General features: G+C 35.8%; 1 protein-coding gene across 9 annotated transcripts in view; it reads right to left on the bottom strand.

Annotated features, from left to right (window-relative positions):
* LOC131060765 (histone-lysine N-methyltransferase ATXR6) overlaps positions 1–13,450 on the bottom strand; it is a 161,542-nt gene extending 148,092 nt beyond the window's left edge. For 3 of the 9 annotated variants that reach the window (XR_009110436.2, XM_057994148.2, XM_057994144.2), the window contains exons 1-3: positions 12,939–13,425; positions 12,409–12,788; positions 9,062–9,130 (exon numbers count right to left, since the gene is read on the bottom strand). Coding sequence is in view for 8 of the 9 variants with exons in the window: in XM_057994148.2 (XP_057850131.1) it covers positions 9,062–9,130; positions 12,409–12,730 (391 nt within the window). In the remaining variant the exon portion in view is untranslated. Of the gene's footprint in view, positions 1–9,061; positions 9,131–12,408; positions 12,789–12,938 lie in introns of all 9 variants that reach the window. The other 6 variants (XM_057994147.2, XM_057994150.2, XM_059213251.1 and 3 more) reach the window with 5 other exon arrangements.
* Positions 13,451–23,140: the final 9,690 nt, after the last annotated feature.

The raw sequence follows: 23,140 nt of genomic DNA, 5'->3' as shown, positions 1-23,140 counted from the left end.
GTAGCCTATGATACCTTTTTTCTTCTCCATGTGCATTAGATTTTGAGTTCAATAAGTGTTGTGATTCCATTTATATATGCATTGATTGGTGTCGTGTTTCCCAATCATATGTTTGTTGGTATATTTGTATGAGATGTATTGGTAATGTCTTTTTTTATGGATTGAGTTGGTCATGTGTCATACCTATTGTGTTTGGTGTGCATGTTTTATGACTACACACTCAATTGCCTACTAGTACAAATGGTAGGGCCTCAAGATTACACATGGTTATGTGGTATTGACCATCATTGGGGCCAATGGATCCTTTGGAGATGTTTGTAGAGCATGCAAGGGTTTCTTGAACTTTAGTGGTTGAATTTCAATATGTTAACCATGGATCAAAATGTATAATTTGAGGCATTCGAGTCATTGTAATTTGAATTGTATTCACATGGTGAGGTAATCTTCTAATGGGTTGCAATCCACCCACATATGTGATGTGTGTCCCATATTGTAATTTATATCAATCAACCTCTAGGTCAAGATTGTATGGTGTTTTGAAATGAATTGCCATGTTTGATTAAGTTCTAGAAACATGATGAGAAAGCATAGTTTGAATTTGAAATGAAACATGTATAATTAGTATTTGCAAAATTTGAATGTGATGTGTAAGGTAAGAGCAATGGCATTGTGTTATGAATTTGACTTGTATTTAGGGATTGGATTATCCTTTCATCCCTTGTCACATTTGATCACATGAAGTCAATGTTAGTGAATAATAGTATGCTATTTGAATAAACTTAATAATATTGATTGTGGGATTGTTAAGCATGGTAAATGAAATCTTAACCTTGTTTAAGTCATTGTTTCAAATTTCAAACCATTTTTAAACAACGTCTATAGTGGAAGTTATGACATGTTTTGCATAGGTTGCTTTAGGCTTGCCTAAGCCTAGCTCTTTGCTCATTTTGTGCCTCATTTTGTCTTGTGATAATAAATGTTAGTGTTGAGTGTGTGGAATAATTTTAAGCTTGTAGGGGACCCTTTATTGTGTCACAAAACCAATTTCTACGCTTCCAAAGCCCCATTGTCCATTCTAGGCCTTGTCCACTAAATGTGAATCATTTGTTTAGTCAATTTGGGGATCAGCTGGGCAACCTCATGGTACCCTAGGCAATTCGGAATTGTCAACAAAAGCAATATGGCCCAACAAGGGTGATTTTCATACAATGAGCACTTCCTACACTTTTTCAGAAAAGATTCCTAAAGGTGAATTGTTCCCTAGGGTCTGCCCTACTTGCCAGTAATCTAAATTTTGGTGGTACTTTGTGTACTTTGCAAGTTATTCACTCCTTTTGTTGAGAGTTGTGCCTGTGTAAAAACAACTTGTTGATGGCTCAGTTGATTGAGGTCTTGAATCTCTCACTTCACCTGCCTATTAAGTAGGCAATCCTTGCATTGAATTCCATTCCCATGTCCTTGTGGATGTCGGTTGTGTCCATTTGGGTTGTGTAATGAAGTGATGTGCCACTCCCATTCTAATCCTTATGTTCCCAAGAGAACGGGTTCATGGACTAGCATCCAACCTCTATCATGGAGGAAACTCTATCCTCTCACATGGTTGTTGTGGTGGTGATGTCACACGACAAGGTTAAGACTTTTTCTTGTCGCATCTTGCTTGGTGCATTGGCATTGCTCATTTTGAGTGTCATGTTGTGTCATGGTATCTCAAGTGTGTAGTGTTGAAATGGCAACATGAAAAATCTGTCTGTCCGTTCTTTACTCATTAATGTATTGGACAAAAGCTTGGGGCATTACAATTTCACCCATCAAAATGAACAAATGGGAACTGTGAGGATCACCTAACATAAGGCCATGCATGGAATGAAATGGATATGTGAGGTGAATAATGATTCAGAACACATGGATGAGAGTGTTAGAGCACCCAAGAACTCAATCTACAAACCAAAATAAACCTTCACAACACAAAGAGAAGCAACAAAGAGATGCTATTTCACCAAAAGATAATGGATTGAGATGGTACAAAATGTACAAACACCCCAAATATATAACAAAGGTGTAATGAGGTATGAGAAACCGCCATCTAACTACCTCAACCAAAAAATTAAATGCACTCTAAACATTATTAAATAATGTCTAACTAATTTCTAACAATGTAAAATGTTGGTTACCTAAGTAAACTTAAGCCTAAACCAACAAAGTATCAATAAAATGGGATATCCATTCAATTACCTAGGGACTCAAGCCCATTCTATGGAGAAGTTATATAGTATTTCTCTAAGGTTCAAGGATGGGGGAATAAGTTTTGAGGACATCTCTTAAATAATATATAAAATCAATAGTTGAATTTTTAAAATACATATAGGTCAAAAGATACCTTAAAAAAAACAAAAGAAGCTAAAATTTTAAAAAGTTAAGTTAAATAACAATTCACTAATTCCATAGTCCATTTAATTGACCAATAATCATACAAATAATATGAAGCATGATTTATATTGAGAGATGAACAAATGAAGAAATATTGCATCATGCATATGACATAGGCACCTTTAAGCAACAAGCTCAAAACTCACAATAAATATCCAATTGATATCTTCGAAATCGCTCCTCTTACTCTCTTATTCTCTTCCTCTTCTCATTTGGTGAATGAAAAACAGCAATGGCCATGGGTCATAAAAGATTTATAGGGTTGGGGGACCTCAAAAAACAATAGCCCATAGAATAGTAGGGGCTGGTCCATTGGAGATAGTTGTTCAATTCCTTCCCAACCCAATCCGCTCAAATTAGGCCCTCCCGCCATGCAGGAAGAGTTCATCGATGAACAAGGGCCATTAGCTACTCGATTCTAGAACTATTTAGCAAGCTTATCCTTAGAATAGTAGGGCACTACTCGCCCTAAAATTCTATGGAGTGGTGCATAAGGAATGGTTATTGTGGTGCAAAGGGAACTATAGTTGAGGGCCTAACGCACCCGTAACCCACCTAGCATGCTATGGAGTAACCGGTTCCTCGATCTCAACAAGGTAACCAGACTCAACTAGTCTCACTCCAGTTCAAATGCTATCGGTTGTGTTGCGAGATTGGAATCGAATAGTTGGGCTATGCAATGGGTTCTTACTCCACTAACGTTGCAATGCTTATTCAATTCCTCTCCATGCCATCAGTTTGAAGCGACACGGTGTCAATCCATTTCACTATTGCGCAGAGTATACATGCAAAGTTTAAAGCTGCCGCTTTTCATCCGAAGAGGAATATTGATTTCTCAATGAGAAGCCTATCCTCTAACCCACCCAATTGATGCCCCCTACCTATCCCCAATCATGGGGCCCCCCTCCTATGTTGACTTGGTGGTCAGCACCTCCTTCGAGGTTCGCGACATGGCTTAACTGCCTCCCGTGGATCTAGGTAAGTCTGGCATTTGTAGTGGGCGTTGATAGCTCGAGCTTTTGGCGCATAGGCAAACATACCTACAATTAGTATCAGAGCCTTGGGTCACGGGTTCGAATCCCAGGAGGTCTCCTTCATTCCGTCAGTGCAAAACCCTCAATCGGTGCTGAGGGGGAGATTGTTGACTTGGTGTTTAGCAACTCCTTCGGGGTTCGCGACATGGCTTAACTGCCTCCCGTGGATCTGGGTAAGTCTAGCGTTTGTAGTGGGCGTTGATAGCTCGAGCTTTTGGCGCAACGGCAAACATACCTACATCCTATAGTTTAGTTCTCCCACCCTGCCCCTTAGCCCCACTTTTAAAGTTTTAATTGTTGTAAAAAAAATTGATATTTTATTATGCATTTGATGTGAGGAATGCCCTAAAGTCCAAAGGATGGTCAAGGATGCCAAAAATGTCTCAAAAAAAAACCAGAAAAAAGGGGATGTCCCCAAAACTTTCAAAAAAGGGGGGACATGGAGGTGATGTCCCCTCCAAGTCCCCAGGATGTTCAAGACATCACTCAAATCCAAGGGACACAACCCAATTGAACACTAAAATTTTATCCATGAGAGCCCAATTGCATTATCAAATGCTTTGGAAATGAATAAGCTCTTTAATGCTCTCATATTGTCTAATATTTGGCATTCATGCACAAAAACAAATTGAAAGGATGAGATGATTCATGACAAGAGCTCTTTAACTCTTAAACCAATGACTTTAGAAATAATTTTTAAATCGTGCTGCATATTGCAATTGGAAAACTTGAAAGTCATCAAAAGTATCTGCCTTTATCAATAATTTGGGCACCAATACAAAATGAGTTGTATTTAGCTCTTTTAACAAGACCTGATTAATTTCTTCAATAGCAGCTGGAAGTTCAGATTTGATAGTACCCCAGAAAGTCTGATAGAAGAGGGTTGTAAAGCCCTCTAGTCCTGGTCTGCTTCTAGTGAGGTAGGTGATCTTGTGCATTTTTATATCCATTTTATTTGGAGGAACTGAAAGTATGCGCTTGTAGAAAGTAGCTGCATAATGTTTGATTATTGCTTGATCCAGGAGCTGACCCTCAGATGTTTGAATATTGTTTTTATGGTGTTATTTGTTTACAGTTAGAGGCAGAGACGTGAACAATTTTGGTACTTAGATCTCCATGAAAAAAGCCTTGGATTATTGACGGCAAGAAACGTTCTCTTTATGATTGATAGCTGATTGAACCAGTTATGCTTTCCCTGTTCTAAGAGGGGAATGAGGCCCTGATCTTTACTTGTTGTTTGGACTTTAGCAAGCTGGTTTTCAACGATGTTCCTCTAAAAAAGACCAAAAGTGGTTTTATTCCAAGTATAAATTTGATCTTGCACATATTTGAGATTGTTTGCAAATTTGTACATAGCAGATACCTATGTTTCATAAGTTGAATGTCACCAATGAGTGATGTTGAGAGAAATCTGCATTTGATAACCAGGTGCTCAAAGCTAAAGGGCATATGGTCTCCTTTAAGTGAAGGGAATTGTGATGTTTTGCATGATAGGCTAGCGAGCAGATAAAGTAGTATCATTAATTAAAGCTTCCAAATGTTAGTTCTTTCTAGTTCAACCTCTTTTTGAAATATTATGTCTACCTTTCCAGTTATGTATTTGATTTCTTTGCAACAATTACAGCAGTATATTGACCTTGAGAAATTTACAACTCCAAAGAGACTTGTTTGTTTCAAGTTGATGCAAAGTCACAATAGTTGTGAAGTTGAATCTTGTGTTCTCTTTCTTTTCCTCTAGATGGCAGATGGTACTGAAATATTTAATTATGACCATATGTTTGAAACTTTCATTAGGGCAGTGAAAAACCCGTCATTAAGCTGATCAAAGAAGATGAATTTTAACCCAGGTTAATTATGAGGTTTGTTTTCTTGTACAATCATATGGGAAACTGCATGTTTTTTATGTGATAGCCTGGTGAATGCAAGCAAACTTCTAAGTCTGGTTTGTTTCGTCTGTGTTGTTTTAAAATGCTTGGCTTAATTAGTGTAACACTTATTGCTCAGTCTACATTATTAACACAACAATCTGCAATTGTAATTGTTTTGATTGGTCAAACAATTGCATACAAAGTGACCCTACTTGGCATTTCCTGCATTGCATGATTGGTTTTCTCTTTGGATCATATCATATCTTATTGTTGCCACCTCAATTGTTCTTTTGTTGATTACTATCATTCCCTTGCTTGAGATTCTCACCTCCTCCACAACTATCTCCTTTTCAATTGAAGCTTGCACTTTCAACTTGCATCAATAGGACATGTGTACCTTTAATCTTCATGTTAAAAAAGCAAGCTTCAACAGATTAGCTTAACACTTGGAATGTCCTGTAGAAAACTTCTTGGGACAATTGGAAGTAGCGTTCCCTTCTCTCCTACAGGTTGTATATCAAACCTCTTTGATGTCCTTCAAGTTTTCTTTCAATTTCGTGAAAATTCACACTATATACTTACTAAGGCTTTCGTTGAGGTTTGTTCATCTTTTTTGACATCATCATAAGTTTCATCTACTTATGCTTCCAAGTATAATGTTGGTAACACAACTTTCATTTTCCTAAACTTTGGAATAAGTCCTTCAATGAACTAATGCTTCTTCAGATAATCCACTAGCTCTTTCTCAAACTTCCCCAGTAATTCTTGCAAGCATCTATTTTATCAGCAAACAAATTCACCCTTTCCCTGCCTACTCTTTTAAATATCTTTGAATCATCCAATTATCATTTAAGAACAGCTTGAACTCCGTCTGAAATTCCTTCTTCAGCTTCTCTCAAGTGTTGAAATGATTTTATGGACTTGGATGTTCTGTGGACCAATCAGTGGCTACCCCTCTATGGGTAATTGGATGTGCATGAAGCCAATATGTTTCATTACTTTGTACTTCAAATGTCAAAATGAGTTCACATGTTCTATGGTGATAGTTGGGGTCTTCTTTCTGATTGCCATAGAACTTCCTTAACTTTTAATTGTTAGGACATGGAACCACTGTTCTTTGTCAGTTTCCTCCCTACAGCCTTGTCGAAACTTGTGCAGTGCTGATAAAAGCACTCTTGCCTTAGTTTTCTTTGATGTTCTACTTATGAGATTTACCTTCATCACCATACAAGTAGCTCATGCTCTCAAGCCAGAGTCCCCTCACAAGCACTATTGAATGCATCAACAAAGACAGGAGACTCAAGAGTCCCCTCCCAAGTACTGCCAGAAATATTTGGGTACTTCTCTTCTATGGCTTCATACTCAAGGAAGACCGACACCCATCATACTCTAAATCAGAGTTCAAACTGGAAACAATATTACATCCTCTTCACTAGTCAATTCTTTCAATTTTTCTTTTTTTTTCTCTATTGCAATTCCTTTCCTTGTCTAAGAAGCATTCCTTGCTTCTCAAATGAGGGCTTACCTTCAGCGAGGAAAGCTCAACAAGCATTGCATTATTCTCTATGACTTCTATAGACAACATACACAAGAAGGGGTCTACACTTTCTCCATGACTGTCTATAGCAACCTAATAAATTTTCATATATATTATGCCATCTATGCAAACCTTCTAGCTTCTTGCACTCCACAATTCTATTGTTTGCATCCTATACATTCTAACTTATTTGGGCTCACAATCATAAACCTTGACTACATCAACTTCTCTTCTTTAATCAGTCTTTCCCTTATTGAGGGAGGGAGTCTATAATAATATCTTTACCACTTTTGTGCAAATATTACAGCACATAGTACCAGCAGGCCAAGAGTAGAGATAATATGGCCATCAGCCAATCATCATGTTTCTTCTACACTAGGTTCCAAACAAAGTTGTGGGTTTCACAGACTTATTCTTGAATATGTACTCATATTCCATTGTTCCAGAGGTAACAAAAATCTTCAGCCAACACATCTCCTCCTTGATTGATTTGTAGTGCTCCAACTTTTCTACCCATGAAGTGTCTTGAATTAACCCTTATAACTCCATCCCTTCCAAATATTAACATAAGTTAGGTATCTTAATACCAACTTACGACATCTTTCACCCTAGTTAGAGGTAACACTAATAGAACTAAGCAAACCAATTGTATTCCTAAAGTAAATTATTAAAAGAATTGAGAAAGGGGTGTTATATAACACAGGAAAATATCCATACAGTGGAAAACATGTTTTATAACTCAATCTTTTTATTCATATCATGTATAACATAATTTGCAGCCACAATGTCTCTTCCTCTTTGATTTACACTCTATAATCTTCTATCTCGTGTGATCTATATCTTTCTCTCTATTCTCTTCCCTCTTCTCTGATCTATATCTCTTTCTATATCCTTTTCTTGATTCTTCTCTCTATATATTCCTATTTGTCATATTACAATTTCATGGCATTAATACTGGCAAAATGCATTACAATACAATAGAACATGACTATTAGTCACACCTATTCTCAATTTCTGGTAGTAGATCTTTCCATGGTGTCTTACACAGTGTCTTGCAACTCTGAAGTTCCTATTCCCTTGTTCTGTCTGTAAGTCAGCTTAGAGGTTGTGGCATCTTAAGCGGCTCAGCATATCTGATAAGCTATAAATCCCTTCGATGAAGAAGCTGCCAATACTGATGTCATCTTGCTCGAAGGTTTCCACTCATCAAGGTGACATCTTAATCTAACCTAACCCAGATCCAAGAAGGTAATGGTGCCAAATTGCAGTATAGAAAATGGAAACAAATATACACAGAGAAAAATACAGAGCAAATATCACCACAAAATAGAAAGGGCATCTGACACTATTATTATTATGTTACAATATGTGTATACAATATTTTCTAGAAACACAGAGAACAATACAACCAACGAGAATAACTAAGAGAGCTCCATTCATATATGTCTAACTACAACATACATAGCCGTTCATCCAATGGCGCGTATCAAATGGACACCCATCTAAAATCAACTCAGTGAGGAACATTAGTACAAACCATGTAAAATCCAAAACCTAAATAACGCTCTTACAATAATACAAAATTTGTATTACAAACACATCTTTGATTAGAAACACAACATGCAATATACTTTATTATCTCAAACTATGACATGGTAATACCTAACAAATCTGTCTGCCTATTCACATACTGAAACCAGCACCTCTGGTTATACCTAATCAAACACCTTCAAGATAAAAAAAATTGTTCACTCGGGCATGGTTCAGCTCCAAAAATTGTAGCAATAATAAGTGCAACTGCGAAGGGTGACCCCATCTGTATATTCAGCCACAAGCCAAGAACACACAAGCAGGCACCGGATGATTGGAAAAAAGTAGTGTTACAAAGGATGCTTGCAAAAGAGGGTCGACAAAGTCTTGAAGCTTTTCCAAAAAGTAAACTACTTATCATGTGCCCTTAAACAACATATGAATGGAATTACTCAACCAAAATGTGAGAGCAATTTCAAAAATCTGTACTCTATACTTTAGAAACGGTGATCTCTACTCTGTAATAAAAACCAAATAATTTTGAAAATAACAAAAAAATTATGTGATTTATTATTTAATTTATATGGTTGGAAGGTAAAGTTAAGCTTTTGAAAAATGAAAATAGATAATTCCCCCTTCTATCTCACATGAGGCAAAGTAAGTACCTGAAAAAATTTTAAGAGGCCGCTGAATTCTAAAAAAGTCAATAATTTTCTTCTGCACCAAGGGAAATTCTGCATAATGGAACATCATTGACACAAATAAATGAAAATAAATTCAACTAAAACAAGTTATTACTAGTCAGTTTATACTTGCTTCCAACACCAAGATAGAAAACAATTTGGTCGTGCTATTACAAGCATGGCATCAGTATGGATAAATAAATATAACAGATTCCATGCATAACAGAAAATGAAATAAATTATCATGCTGTCTTTTTCTCCACGCTTCTTACAAGCAAGAATCCTCATAGCACAATCAAAAAAAAATCCACAATGAGAAACTAAGTATTGATCGGAATCATTAAGAAAATCTACCATCCAAGTAGTTTTTACTTGCTACTGATAAAAGGGAGCAAACAAGTTGCTTATATAATTTGATGTGCTTGCTTGAGTATATAGCGGTTAGTTTTCTTCTCCTCTTTGCTTGGCATTTCCTTTCAGGATGTACACCTGAGTAACAGTTTGGGAGGAGACAGATAGCTGGAACTTCCAAGGGCCTCCTCACAAAACAAGGTATCACAAGGGCATCCCAAGTAACACTATATTCTTTTTTGAGCAGGCATGAAGACTGCTTCAATTTTAAGGCATCCCTGTTGGGTGAAGTACAAATGTACTAAACTGTGTAAATTTACTATTACTTCAATCATGAAAAATTAATTGTTGGTAAGATTCCAGCTCAATAATAGAATAGCTCTAATTTTATTTGGGCATAAGCTATGATTTTGCTCAAAGGTTCCTTTACCATAAAAATGATAGGAAGGAGCTTCAGCTGTAGGTCCTAGTGTGTGGTTCATACATTGCATAACCTGGATTTATAACAGTCATATCTTGTTAAGTATGGAGATCAATAAGTTTACAAATGTTTATTATTAAGCATTGTATGAAATAAACCAGTAGCTGTTTGCAAATGAACCAAAATGGCATAGGGGCTTTTGGTATTGCAATTTTTGAATTAATAGATTTTATAATGATTGATGTGCCATTATTCATTCATTACACGCACTTTTACAGCATAAGTAGCTTGAATAGTAGGGATAAAATGGAAAATATTCTCATACACAAACTGACTTTGAAAGTCGAAGCTCAATGGTTGGTTTGATTTTTCAAGCAATTTGGTATATGTATTATAACTTGATCATAATTTTGATGGTGATCTGATCAACCATCAAAATTAACTTCTCTTGAATGGAATATCAAACTGCTGTTCAAATACCTATAGTCAAAGATGCCCTTTATAGAACAATATCCTGTGTATCAAACAACGGTGGACTTTGGATGTCAAATAATTGGTTGTGCTCCATCTTTACACTTTTTCCAAATTAATATTTGATTGAGATATTTTCTACCATTTTGCTACTATATGGACTCTTAAATCACCTTATAGTTTTAAATCCTTTCTCTGTTTTTCTTCCACTAACCACCACAATAGTGACTATTAGGCAGTATTTTCAGCATACCTCTTTTCATACAATGTCAAAATTGAGTGATTCAAAAGGAAGATGAAAACAAACTCATAGGAATATCTACCCTCCAAGTGGAACATCCAGTTCATCCATTTGAATCCTCAAAATAGAAAAGAACAGTCTAAGGGGTTTTCCCAACAAGAGGGTATCAATTATGACGTGAAATTTATTCCAACAACAAAGATGGTAAATGTTTCTCCAAGCTTCTGGGGTGGGGGGACACCAAGATGTGCGGACACAGTTTCATGGACAGCAAAAGTTTTCTGGAATTTTATGGACGAAAGGGAAGGAGCAAGGGGATGGTTATTATTACACCCAATAACAATAGGAATGGGGAATGTACATTGATTCAAAAGCCACAAACAAATTATCAATCATATACCAATTTCTTTTAAATCTTTGACATGTATTGACAACATTGTGGACAGTCTAAGTGGTGCCAATACCTCTTTGAAGATTTATCTCATGGGACACTATCATCAATTTTGAAATTGAGAAGGTAATCTTTCCAGAAAAGAAATGGAGATATTCAGAACAGCATAGCTAAAAGATATGTTACAACCAGGCAAGAAGCTACTAACACTACCTGTTAAAGTAGGAAAGGAAAAGACTGGAAAAGGCAGTATGGGTATTCAAGAAGAATAAGGGTATCACCCAAAACCAATCCGATTCCAGTTGCACTCAAAAGCCTAGCGGACAAAGGCACTTGAATCTTAGATAAAAGCAGGAAAATGTTTTGCTTTCAAGTTGTTTTGCATTAAAAGCAATCTATTTTTAAGATATTTGAAGAAAAGAATAAGACAACCTTACTAGAAACATAGCAAAAAAAAAATTAGTAAAGCTTTAGAAATAAAAGACTACTAAGTTCGTTTAGAAAAGAATAATCCATTAGGAAACTGAAAAAAATGGTCCTAATAAAACAGAGAATATGAAGCGAAGTCCTTTACTTCTCAATAAAAAGGAAGTTTGGAATGGTTGGGAACTGCTGATTCTGGTGAGAGGGTAATCCTTCTTCACCGTAAAGTTCTTTGATAGCTATAACTTTGTTTATTAATGAAACAAAGAATCTCATTATCATTCATTGTTGAATTCTTTATTAGTTTTGCTATTGCATTTGAAATTTTGATAAAGAATTCTGTTGTGTAGCTTTAGTTGGCACTGCTTGCACTTCAAAGTCTCAAACACTTCCTGCTTTAAGATTCAAAGTTGTGTCATTTTGAGACTCTCTGAGACTTTCATAAATTTTTCAAGCCTGATCCGTCCCATAAAACGAGATCAACAGGCTCAATTCGCAGGTCCAGCTGAAATGATGGGTGAGACAACAAGATTTGGCAAGTCCAGGACTTGTGGCTAGTCAAACAGGACTTTGGTCAGCCCACAAAATGAGTCAAACAGGCTTGACACGCTAGTCCAGTTGAAATGATGGATGAGACAGGTGTGTCCTAGCAAATTTAACGAGTTTTGGAATTTGGTCCCTGTAGTTAGTACAATGAGATTTTGGAATTGTTTCACTTTACTTTTTTTCTGAAGTTACCAATATTTTTGCTTATATCTGATCGAGCCCAAAAGAGATCTGCTATATGGGAGTCTCAACAGTATTCTTCAAAAACTGACCCACTAATGTTACATCAATCTATTAATGTTTTTAAGCAAATAAAAACATCAAACTACCAAACATGCTTTCAGACATTCACACAAAACAGAAACCAATACCACATTCGTAGAGTAATGTACGTAAACCAAAATTCAAGTTGAGAAAACGCAGAGACAAAGAGACAAATTAAACCACAAAGTAAAAAATATGCATTAAAAACATTGTTTGTGTACCTCTAATGCCATCTTTCCTGGAACAAGCTGGACAGAACCATTTCCCTTTGGGAATCCTCACAAGAATGGGGCAGAGACAATACATATGATACCCACTATCACATCCATCACAGAGTAAGAGAAGCCTTCCCTTTCCATACCCTTCTCCACATTTCTTACAGACAATACGCTCATAATTCTTCCTCCTCCTCCCCCGTTTCTGACCACCATTGGACACAGTAACTGGCTTGCAGCTGCCATAAATTTCCACAATGCTCCTCTTCCTCACACAATTTTCATCCTCGTCTGAACTATTTTTTTCACATTCCATGATCACCACCATTATCAACTCTATCAATCAAAAACGATTGTGGACGTTCGCCAATCAATCTCAAAAACCACTAAGAGTGAAACACAGTTAGAAAACAAAAAGAAAACAGAGCATACATTTCCCAAATCACAAGTAAGAAAGAACCAATTGGAAAACAAAAAGAGAATGATCAATGCCAGCAGAAAATATCACTGTTCCGTAAAAAGTCAATATTTTATACCTGGAAATTTTGAGGTGGCAACCAGGGAGATTTTCCATCAATTGCTTTTCCGCTTTTCCGCAGAAAAAGCAGTTACCTAGATACGCTAACGTGATAAACAAAAGTTTTTTATTAATTATCCTGATTTTTGTGCCATTTCTGCAAAACGTCCGAATCAACCAGGGCTTGCCCAGAAGAGAAACTCAACAACATTCAACCAATTCCTTAGGTCAAACGCCATACCTATAATAAAACAACCATTCTGCTATGCAATTGGTGATTGTTTTGCTTGCTTACATGAATCATTATGTGAACAGGCATTTGTTCTTTGATGATATCCAATCAGGTGCAACTTTTGTTAATAGTCTTAAACCCATTTTGGTCACACTAGTAACAATGAAATTGATATTCTCTGTTCCTTTAGAGAAGAGAAGGTTGGTCAAGAATATTTTAGACCCACCACAAGTTTTCACAATGATATATCATGTTTTACAGCAAACGAGCTTGTCGTGAAATTACTTTGCTCTGATCTTACACAAGGGAGGATGTGCAAATATAATAATTTACCTATTTTTGTGTGTTACAATAAAAGTACCTTATCAAAATAATAATTATGAAAATGATTAACAATATCAAAATATAATAACATATAATTCATTTATGATGAGGTTGACAAGAAAATCATGAACCTGAAAACAAAAAAATCATTAAGTTGTTAATCACTACTTATTGTAAGTATGTGCATTCTTATAGTATGAACAATTAACTTAGTATGATGGGTCAGGTTTATAAAGACAGTATTTATTAAATTTATTTTATTAATCTAATGAAAAAGATTATAAATTTTTATAATAGAATTGTAAAATTAGTTATGCATTTGTTAAAATACGTATAATTGATAAAGTTGATAATTTGATTTGATTGTATTTTATAAATTGGTTTTTTTGGAATTTTATAATTAATTATTTTTTAACATCTATTAAATGTTTATGAATAATTTTATTAAGTTTAATTGTTTTTTAATGATTTTTTTTATAATGAAATCCCAAATTAACTATTATATTCCTATTTCAAAAGGATAAGCCATTTTTTTTGTAATATATTGATCCAAAAGAAGTTTAAAAGAGGAATCAAGCATTTTTTTAATAAATTTTGAAAAGTTTAAGTATTCATTTTATAGTTGTCAAAACCATTTTGTTATCATTAAATGATAGTTTAAGAATCAATAAATGTGGTTTTGAAATTGTTGAGGTGGTTCTCAAACTATCAACATAGTTCTAAAAAATTCATGGCAATCTTAAAACTATTAAGTGGTTTTGGAAATTTTGTGACAAATATGGACTATTGAATAGACATTTTTTATACAAGTAATAGAACAATAAGGGATTTGAATAATCACATCTTTTGATACTTCAAATTTGCAAGGGAAGCTTCTAGTGCATGAAAGAATCTTCCCAAAAGTTTGAAAGCATTTAAGAGAATTCTAGGAGAATGAAAATATGTATATGCATCCAACAAAGCAATGAAAACTCGACTCTAGTTTAGAAGAAGACTTACTAGAGAGCAATAATAGCCTCTAACGTGTAATCTCTCTCAAATACTTGATTTTTATAAATTAAAATAGACAAGGTAGACATGTTATTAGCACCTACCACATGGTTTTTTCTCCATTAATAAAGTTTTTATGAGGTATTTTTTACTGTTGTATTTTTGTGTGATGTTTTATTATTCGGTTTTTACTTGAGTTTACATATTAACAAGCTTTTTCAGGTCATTTTGATTGCTCTAGTAGAACAAATAATTTTTTTTAGTGAATTATAGTTTCCTAGCTAACAATATTCTAGACTTTAGCTAAGTGCTTGAGATCTTGTCAATGTGCACCATACACACATGAAACCTATCACATATATAAGGACTTAACTAACAACCACCTATATAAATTGTTGTCATATATTAAGTACAAGCATGGAAGAAACTAGTTAATTATCACACACATAGTCCACTACATAGTGTATGCTTTCTCACCAACATAATTAAAATCTTCTACTCTTTTCAGACATGCATTTATTTTTAACATAAAAGTTTCATTTGTTATTCCACAATTTTTGTTACTTATAGATTGTCCTATAATCTTGGGTATCAAATTATTGGTATAAAAGCTTAAAAAAATATCATGCTTGTTCGAACATGTTCATAACAAGAATTGAAGGATCACACTACTGATTTAACAACAAAGCATTGTTGAATACTACAGGATTGCTGAGAGTGGGGGTGAATAAGCATATGATCACATTTAACAAGTCTTACTTTATCATTCATTGTATCCACCTTGTGCATGAAGACAAATAACTGAAACCACTAAATCAAACACACATGAACACCAAGACTTTTATATTCCAAAACTGGGAAAAACCACGATGAGAATAAAGCTCACAATATATATAAAATAGATAACAAAGTTCAAGCCAAAGGCCAGGGAGCTCACTGCTCTGGAAGATGACTTGCAAGCTAAGGCGCACAACCTTAGGGCAAGATACATTGATTACTTGCACTCATTGAAGATCACTTCTTCAAAGAAAGATACAATTCTTCTAATACAATAATATCAAGAGGATTGAATTGTAGACAAGCATCTACCTAAATGCTAGTATTAATTCACACTTTAGTACACATTTGAAATAGTCCTCATCACTGTTCTACTACACATCTGGACCTCTTATCTTTATTACAATGACTTTGTGCACCACATACATATCATCAACACACAATACAATGATTATTTCCTTTAAATACCAATCACAACCTCAATCGCATCTACAAGGTCGACCTAATAAGATGTAATGTGTTCATACAAAACCATCGGCCCAAACAGTCTTCAAGGCAAAAATGCAAAAGGCAAATCAAATGTGTGAAGTATCACACCATATCAACACAGCTTCTTGATACTCCCAAAATAGCTCTCCTACAACCACACACTACCACACAAACCAAAACACCTTAGGTCGGCCTTAAATGATAATGTCAATCACAACTTTCCCAAACTTCAATGCACCAAATATACTTACAAAGAATCGACACAGCAACATATGATAACAAGAAATCCAAATCAACTATCTACATCACCTTACCAATCTGAAAGTTTAGGAATGGAACGCATTCCTCCATATCACTACACTGTAACTGCTCCAACCAGAACTTAGACTTAAATATATAACTTTTATTGTAGAACACGTAACCTTTTGAACATTGAGATATGATGAGAATTTTCATCCATAAGCATTTCCCTAAAACCTCACAATCCTCTGATACCTATCCATCACCAACCAGACCAAAATGTATGACAGACTATTCACCGAAATAATAACAGTTAACTAAAACAATATACCAGTTCACATAGATTACCAACAGAGCTCTGAAAACATTATAACCTATCATAAACTGTCACTAAAAACATCTATAAACATACTCCATACAGCCACACATTTGTTGCACAAACTTATATCAACTGCACATTGCATAACTACTTCCACACCCAGAGTATAACTAAGTAACTCATCTAAATCAATGAGTTTGACATCAATGACAACTTGAACACATAGTTTCAACAATCTCCCCCTTTTTCATTGATGGAAACACTTGTGCCAATTCAAACACTTATCTCCCCAAAACTTCTTCCCATTTGACATGAAAGACAAAGGGTGCTTATATAATACAAAACTGAATATTCTACATCACTCCCCCTACACATGGTATCTCCTCAAAATTAAAACCAAAACACCTCAACCAATACATGATCAAAATTGCCTAACCAGAATCTACCTAAGCACACTGCTAGGAGGGGAAAATGACTTCCTTATGAATTGCTTTTAACTTAGCCCATTCATTTCCCACATAAATCAATAGGTTCAGTTGACTTTCCATCTGTAAAATTAGATCTTCTGCCTCTTCATAGCTGACCAAAATAGTAATTGACTTGCACAATGTCCAAGATTTTTCTAGGATTTCCACCATGTTGGTGAGATGCGTGTCTACTATATCTCTCAGTCTACAAAAATATTTCTTGATTTGCTCTTTTTGTTCTACAAGTTAATTCAATTTTGTGTATTCCTTCTCTATTTCTATTCTATGTTTTCCATCCTCATCTTCTTTTAGATCCACATTCTCGGTCATTTGTAAAATCTTTGCTTCAAAAATCCCTATTTGTCTATGTATCTCCTTTGTAGACTCAGGCCATTGGTGACAAAACTCATAGATACTAATTACACTATCTACACTTTGCTCAAAAGATAACACGTCATCTTGCAATCAAGAGTGTGTGGTTTCACACTTGTTCACTAAATCCCTCAATATCTTCTCCTTAATATTTGTTGAAATGGTTACTTCTAGGTTAGAAGCATAACCCTTTAGATCACCTAATATCCGCAATTGCTCCTCATCACTCAAGGATTCATCCAACTTTACATCCAAAAGTTTCTCTTTGAGAAACTTCAATGTATACTCAATCAAATGTGTACATACAACTTTTAATACAATGTACTTCTTCCTAGCTCTATGATGTAGGACATCACCCAAGTGTAGCATGTGAAGGAGTGATAGTTTGTCCAAATCCAATCTCCCTTGAGTTATCAATACTTATAATATCTCTACTATTGCCACTAGTTCAAACTTCAATTGAATTTGCAAGAAATTTGTTCTAGAATCTTCAGATGTACCATAAGATTCACACACTAGTATCCTCCTAATAATCTTTTCTTTTCTATTTGTTAAACAGATCTTAACCTTTTTCGGACTTGCTTCTTTCTTCTCCTCGAACACACCTTTTTTGTTTTATCTTCATCATTTTCTTCTTCCTCATTTTCTTCTTCTCTTTCCTCTAACCTCTCTTCACCCTTGTCATCTGTAATTTCCATGTTATAATATCTACATTTTTTCCATCATCAGCTTGCTCACCTGGAACAATCTCCAAACTAGTATATTTCTTCCCTCGTCTTCTAGAGCATTCTCAATATTTTGTTCTTCATTTTTCTTATTTGGATCAGTTTTTTAATCAACATCTTTATTCTTCTATTACTCAATCTCCTTCTCCAAAATAGTCATGTTGCTGCTAGTTTCTCCTATATTGATTTCTATGTTTGAAGGAGAAGACAAAACCTTCACTACTTCCTCTACAAACTCAATAATCATCTCATTTGTTTGTCTGACCAACCTCTTATAATCTTCCAAGTCATCACCCATGATCATATTCACTCTTTCCTTAGTCCTAGATCTTGTATTGATCGCCTCCATAATCATAGCTCTAGCCTCCTTGGATAATGGACTACATACTTTATCTAGAGCATGTTGGACATTGTTGTTACTAGGGTATGTTGTTGTCATTGATGTCAACATAGTCCTTCTCCAATGATTGTAGATTGGTTTATTGGGCTTTTGGTTTGGTGTATGGAGTATTTCTAGTATCATTATATTCTTCTGTATTGGTTTTGGTGATCCGGGAAGCTTAATTGATCATATCAAATGATCCAGTTTTACAGTTTGTTTATCTGGTCAATGCTTTGCAGAGTTCAGTATTTCCTCTAGTATATTCTGGCCTGATCAAATCTTGAGCTAATTCTTTGGGAGATTGTTTGGGATGGTCTTGTGTATCTTCATTTTAGATGGTTCATGATTTGGTGCTCTGTAAGTTATCTTTTCTTTGTGACAATTGTTGTTGTTTGTGTATTCTCGAGTTTCAGATGTTGATCGATGAAGATTTGATAAGTGGTGTTGGTGCAGCTGTTATTGATGATTATAACATGCTTGCTGGTGTTTTCTAAGTATGACCTATTTGTTTTGATGATCCCATTGATCGGTGTGCGTGTTCTTGATGATTTTGTTGGTCCGGTGATGTAGCGTGTTGCAGTTGATCTTGGCGTGATTACCGGTTGAGTTGAGCGTTTGGGAATTTGGTTTGGGTCCATGTTATATCATGTATATCATTATATTGGTCTGGTGGTCGATCTTTGTATTATGTGATGTAATTTTGTAATTGTGAGTTGAGGGTTTAGCCGACCTTGTTGTCAAGGTTGATGATTTGTATAATAGGTGACATTGTCATGTAATTTAGAGATAGAGGTTGTGTCTGCATTATCAGAGAGTGGTATGTGTGCGAACAAGTGATTCATCCTTTGGCATTGTGATTGAGCAGAGATTTGTGTTGAAGAGCAAACAGATGTGCTTAACCGGAACTATGATCAGGCACTTGGAGATGCTATTCTTTCAGTTCATTCCTTCCGGATTATAGTCTGAATCTTGTTGTTAGTCAGTGAGACTTCCCTGAGGGTTGTAGCCTTTCGAGTCATTATCTATTAAGAAGTGAGCTCTAGGCAGTGTTCTTGAATTTATGGTCATTCCCCATTGTAACATTTTCACATACTACTGTAGAGTATCATCTTATTGTGGGTAGGTTCCCACCGTGGTTTTTCCCTTAACTAGGTTTTCCACATCAATATATTGGTGTTGTATGTTGTGGTATCTATTTTCTTATCTTTTTTATTGCTACATTTTATCAAATGTGTATTTGTGGTTAAGTTTGTAGATCCGAAGAAAATTGATTCACCCCCCCTCTCACTTTTCCTTCATTGTTGTTGCCAACAATCGGTATCATAGCTAGATCCTCTGAAAGAAGCTTAACCACTTGAGGAGATTTGGGATGGCAATTGGAAGTGGAAGTGTTATCTTTAAGGAGAGTCTGAGGTTTGATGGAAGTAACTATGCTATATGGAAGAATCAGATGGAGGTGCACTTGAGGTGTCTTGGAGAAGATTATTGGAAAATTACAAAGAATGTCTATTATGTTCCTCAGAATGGACCGGTTACTGTTGATGAGATCAAGGAAGTTGAAAATAATATTAGCGCAAAGGAAGCATTGCTGAGTGCCTTGACTGATTCAGAGATGACTAATGTAATGGGACTTCAGACCGCACATGAGATCTGGAAGAAGCTTGAGACCCTGTATGAAGGAGATAAACAAGTCAAAGTTGCTAAGTTGATCAAGAATGAAAGAATTCTAAGGCTCCCCCTTAGATCTACAATCCAAAAATTTGTATCACTGAACTATACACTCCATACACAATCAACCTATACATTTTTCACCTTATCTCTCCCCCTTTGACTGCAATGCCAAAGATGGGGTGCAGAACAAAATATTCTATATATATATACACATATCAGATGGTCAGATCTATACATACTTAACTACATCTGCATATGCAACCTTAAGGAACCCAAAATGGTTTTGGCATTTGACTGAACCGGTAAAGATTGTTGTTGATATGCAACCGATATATGATTAGTTAGTAAATGTGATGAAGAGATTGAGATTCATGTTTGATGACTAAGTTTTGTGTTGTCATTGATGGCAACAATATTATTGTAGTCATCTAAGTCTTAGAAGCCAACCGATAAGGTATAACCGGTACAAAAGACAGTTTTACAGAGAACTGGTAATTAGGATCTCAACCGGTGAACTGAGACAGAGTTGCATTCCGACAACCAGTACAAGCGATTCATGAAGAGTTGGATGATGCAGTTTCATAGCGATGATGGTGACAGGTATTTGGAGCTATGTTCACAACCACAATGGCAAATTCAACTGGATGAGTGAGATTTGATGTACAAAATAGACAAATTGGTAGAACACTTAACCGGTAGTGATTTAGTCACTTAAATCGGTAACACGACACAATTTTTAATTTGTTATGTCGGTGGCCGACATATGTAAAGCGTGCGATGTAAGTTTTTTCTAGATTCATTGAACCTAGGAAATTGTTCCAAGGTTGTAGCCGACTTGATGAATAATGATGAACAACAAATACCCTAACTGGTACTAAGAGGGGGGGGTGAATCAGTACATACAAAAACTTCTCCACAACTTATCAAGTTAAAACAATGCAAACCGGTTGTCTTTATTATTGAAATTAACCATGGCAATACCGGTTAAACACAGTAAGACTTCAGAAAACATAAACAGGTAAGTCTGAACACTTCAAATACATTTAATACTTGATAACTACTTCACCCATAAACATATGCATGTGGTGTGTCAACAATACCATAACCATTAGCTTTGCATGCATAATCACTTAAACAAAGAATACTTAATCATCACATGAAAAATGCACAACTCATGACACATAGATTTTTCACATGGAAACTCAAATGGAAAAAACCACGGTGGGGATGAATACCCACAAGCTTATTTTTTAACTCTTTTGAAACTCGCCCTTTTAGGAGCCTAGTCTGGTTAAAGACTTTACAATAAGGTTTTGCTAGGAACCAATCCTGTTAAAGATCACCTGGTTAAGGGATGGCTATATGCCCTATTAAAGGTTGAAACCCTGTTAAAGGTTACCTTGCTAGAGGATTTAAAGAACTCAATGAACTTGAGTCACCTGGTTAGAGGATTTACAGTAAGCCTATTAAAGCTACCCAACAAAGGGATTTTCCTTCTATTGAAATGGCTAGAAGACAACAGGTAAATCTTTGATCTGATAACAACACTATATGCTAAGGCAGATCATTTTCAGTTCTTCTACTCTGCAATCACACTCTGCAGTTTTCTCTCACCGGTCTGGCAAGTATCTCATCACTCGGATACACACACAACATTTCCCAACAACTTACAATAATAAACATCATCGATCTTATAGACAACAATTAGGTCGGTAGCATAAACCCTAAACCCTACGCATTTTAAGTTTACAATACAAGCGGTCAAATCCTGACCGTCCAAACACTTTGCATAGAGCAATACAATTTCAAACAGATCACAAGACAATCTACATCGTCCATTCTTCACCACACATAGAAATCAGTAACTCATCATGCTTTCTTCTCATACTCCTAAGAAGAGTGTTCATTCCCGAGGTAGACATTTAATGCAGTTGATCTTCACATGCAAGATCCTCAAGGAAATCCTTCACGTGCACAAAGCTGACATGGCATCATGATCTCATCTTCATCTCTTAGCTAACTCATCACAAAATATCATCAGTTGCATCGCACAAGTGAGATTGCCAAACCGGAAACCCTAGAGCTGAGACTACCAACTGGTAGTCACACTCAGTGAAACCCCGACACTGGTTCACTACATCTCTTCATACCGGTTCACCAACTTCTTCCAATCTGCATATTGGTTTACTTGCACTTATTGACATCAATGACATACATTATCATCATATCAACATGTCGGTTCATCATATGCCAACAATCTCCCACTTTGGCATTGATGGAAATAATCAGTGTAGCATTGCAACTGTAAACATCATAGACCAGTGTATTTTGCATCATCAGATATCTTCTCCCCCTTTGACAACAATGCCAAAGTGGAGGCACAAGCTTCCATTCTCCACTATGTTGCTCCCCCTATGGAGTAGCATCCTTCAACACATCAATCCTGAAAGATTTGACACTGTAGTACCTGACTGATGTGGAGCACATAACTTTAGTTGACTTCATGAAGGGGCAGAACCCCTAATTAACCTCTCAAATAGGTAAATGTAGTCTTTGGTAAGGGCTTAGTGAATATATCTGCTAGCTGCTCCTTACAGGAAACATGTTCTAGTACAAGCTCCTTATTCTGAACCTTCTCTCTCAAGAAATGATACTTGAGCTCAATGTGCTTAGTTCTAGCATGCAATATCGGATTCTTGGAAATATTGATTGCACTAGTATTGTCACAAAATATACTCACTGGTTCAGATATAGGTACTTTGAAACCTTCCAATACATGTTTCATCCAGATTGCTTGAGTGCAATTCATAAATGCTACCACATATTCTGCTTCAGCTGTAGACTAAGAAGTACAACTTTGCTTCTTGCTTGTCCAGGAGACTAGTCTTCCACCAAGAAAGAATGCTCCACCGGTTGTGGTCTTCCGGTCATCTACATTACCTGCCCAATCGACATCGGTATATAATTTGAGATTAAAGTCACCATTATATGGATACCACAATCCATAGTCAACTGTTCCTTTCAGATATCTAAGAATCCGCTTGACAGCTACCAAGTGGGATTCTCTTGGACTTTTCTGAAAATGAGCTACTATGCCCACTGCATGAGCAATATCTGGTCTGATGTGCACCACATAGTGTAGCTTATCAATCATTGATCGGTACTCCTTCTCATTCACCAATGCTGAATCATCTTCCTTAGTCAGTTTACAATTGGTCACCATCGGTGTACCA

This window comes from Cryptomeria japonica, chromosome 10 (genome assembly GCF_030272615.1).
Source record: "Cryptomeria japonica chromosome 10, Sugi_1.0, whole genome shotgun sequence".
Classification (NCBI taxonomy): domain Eukaryota; kingdom Viridiplantae; phylum Streptophyta; class Pinopsida; order Cupressales; family Cupressaceae; genus Cryptomeria; species Cryptomeria japonica.
This window is presented reverse-complemented; position numbering and strand designations above follow the sequence as displayed.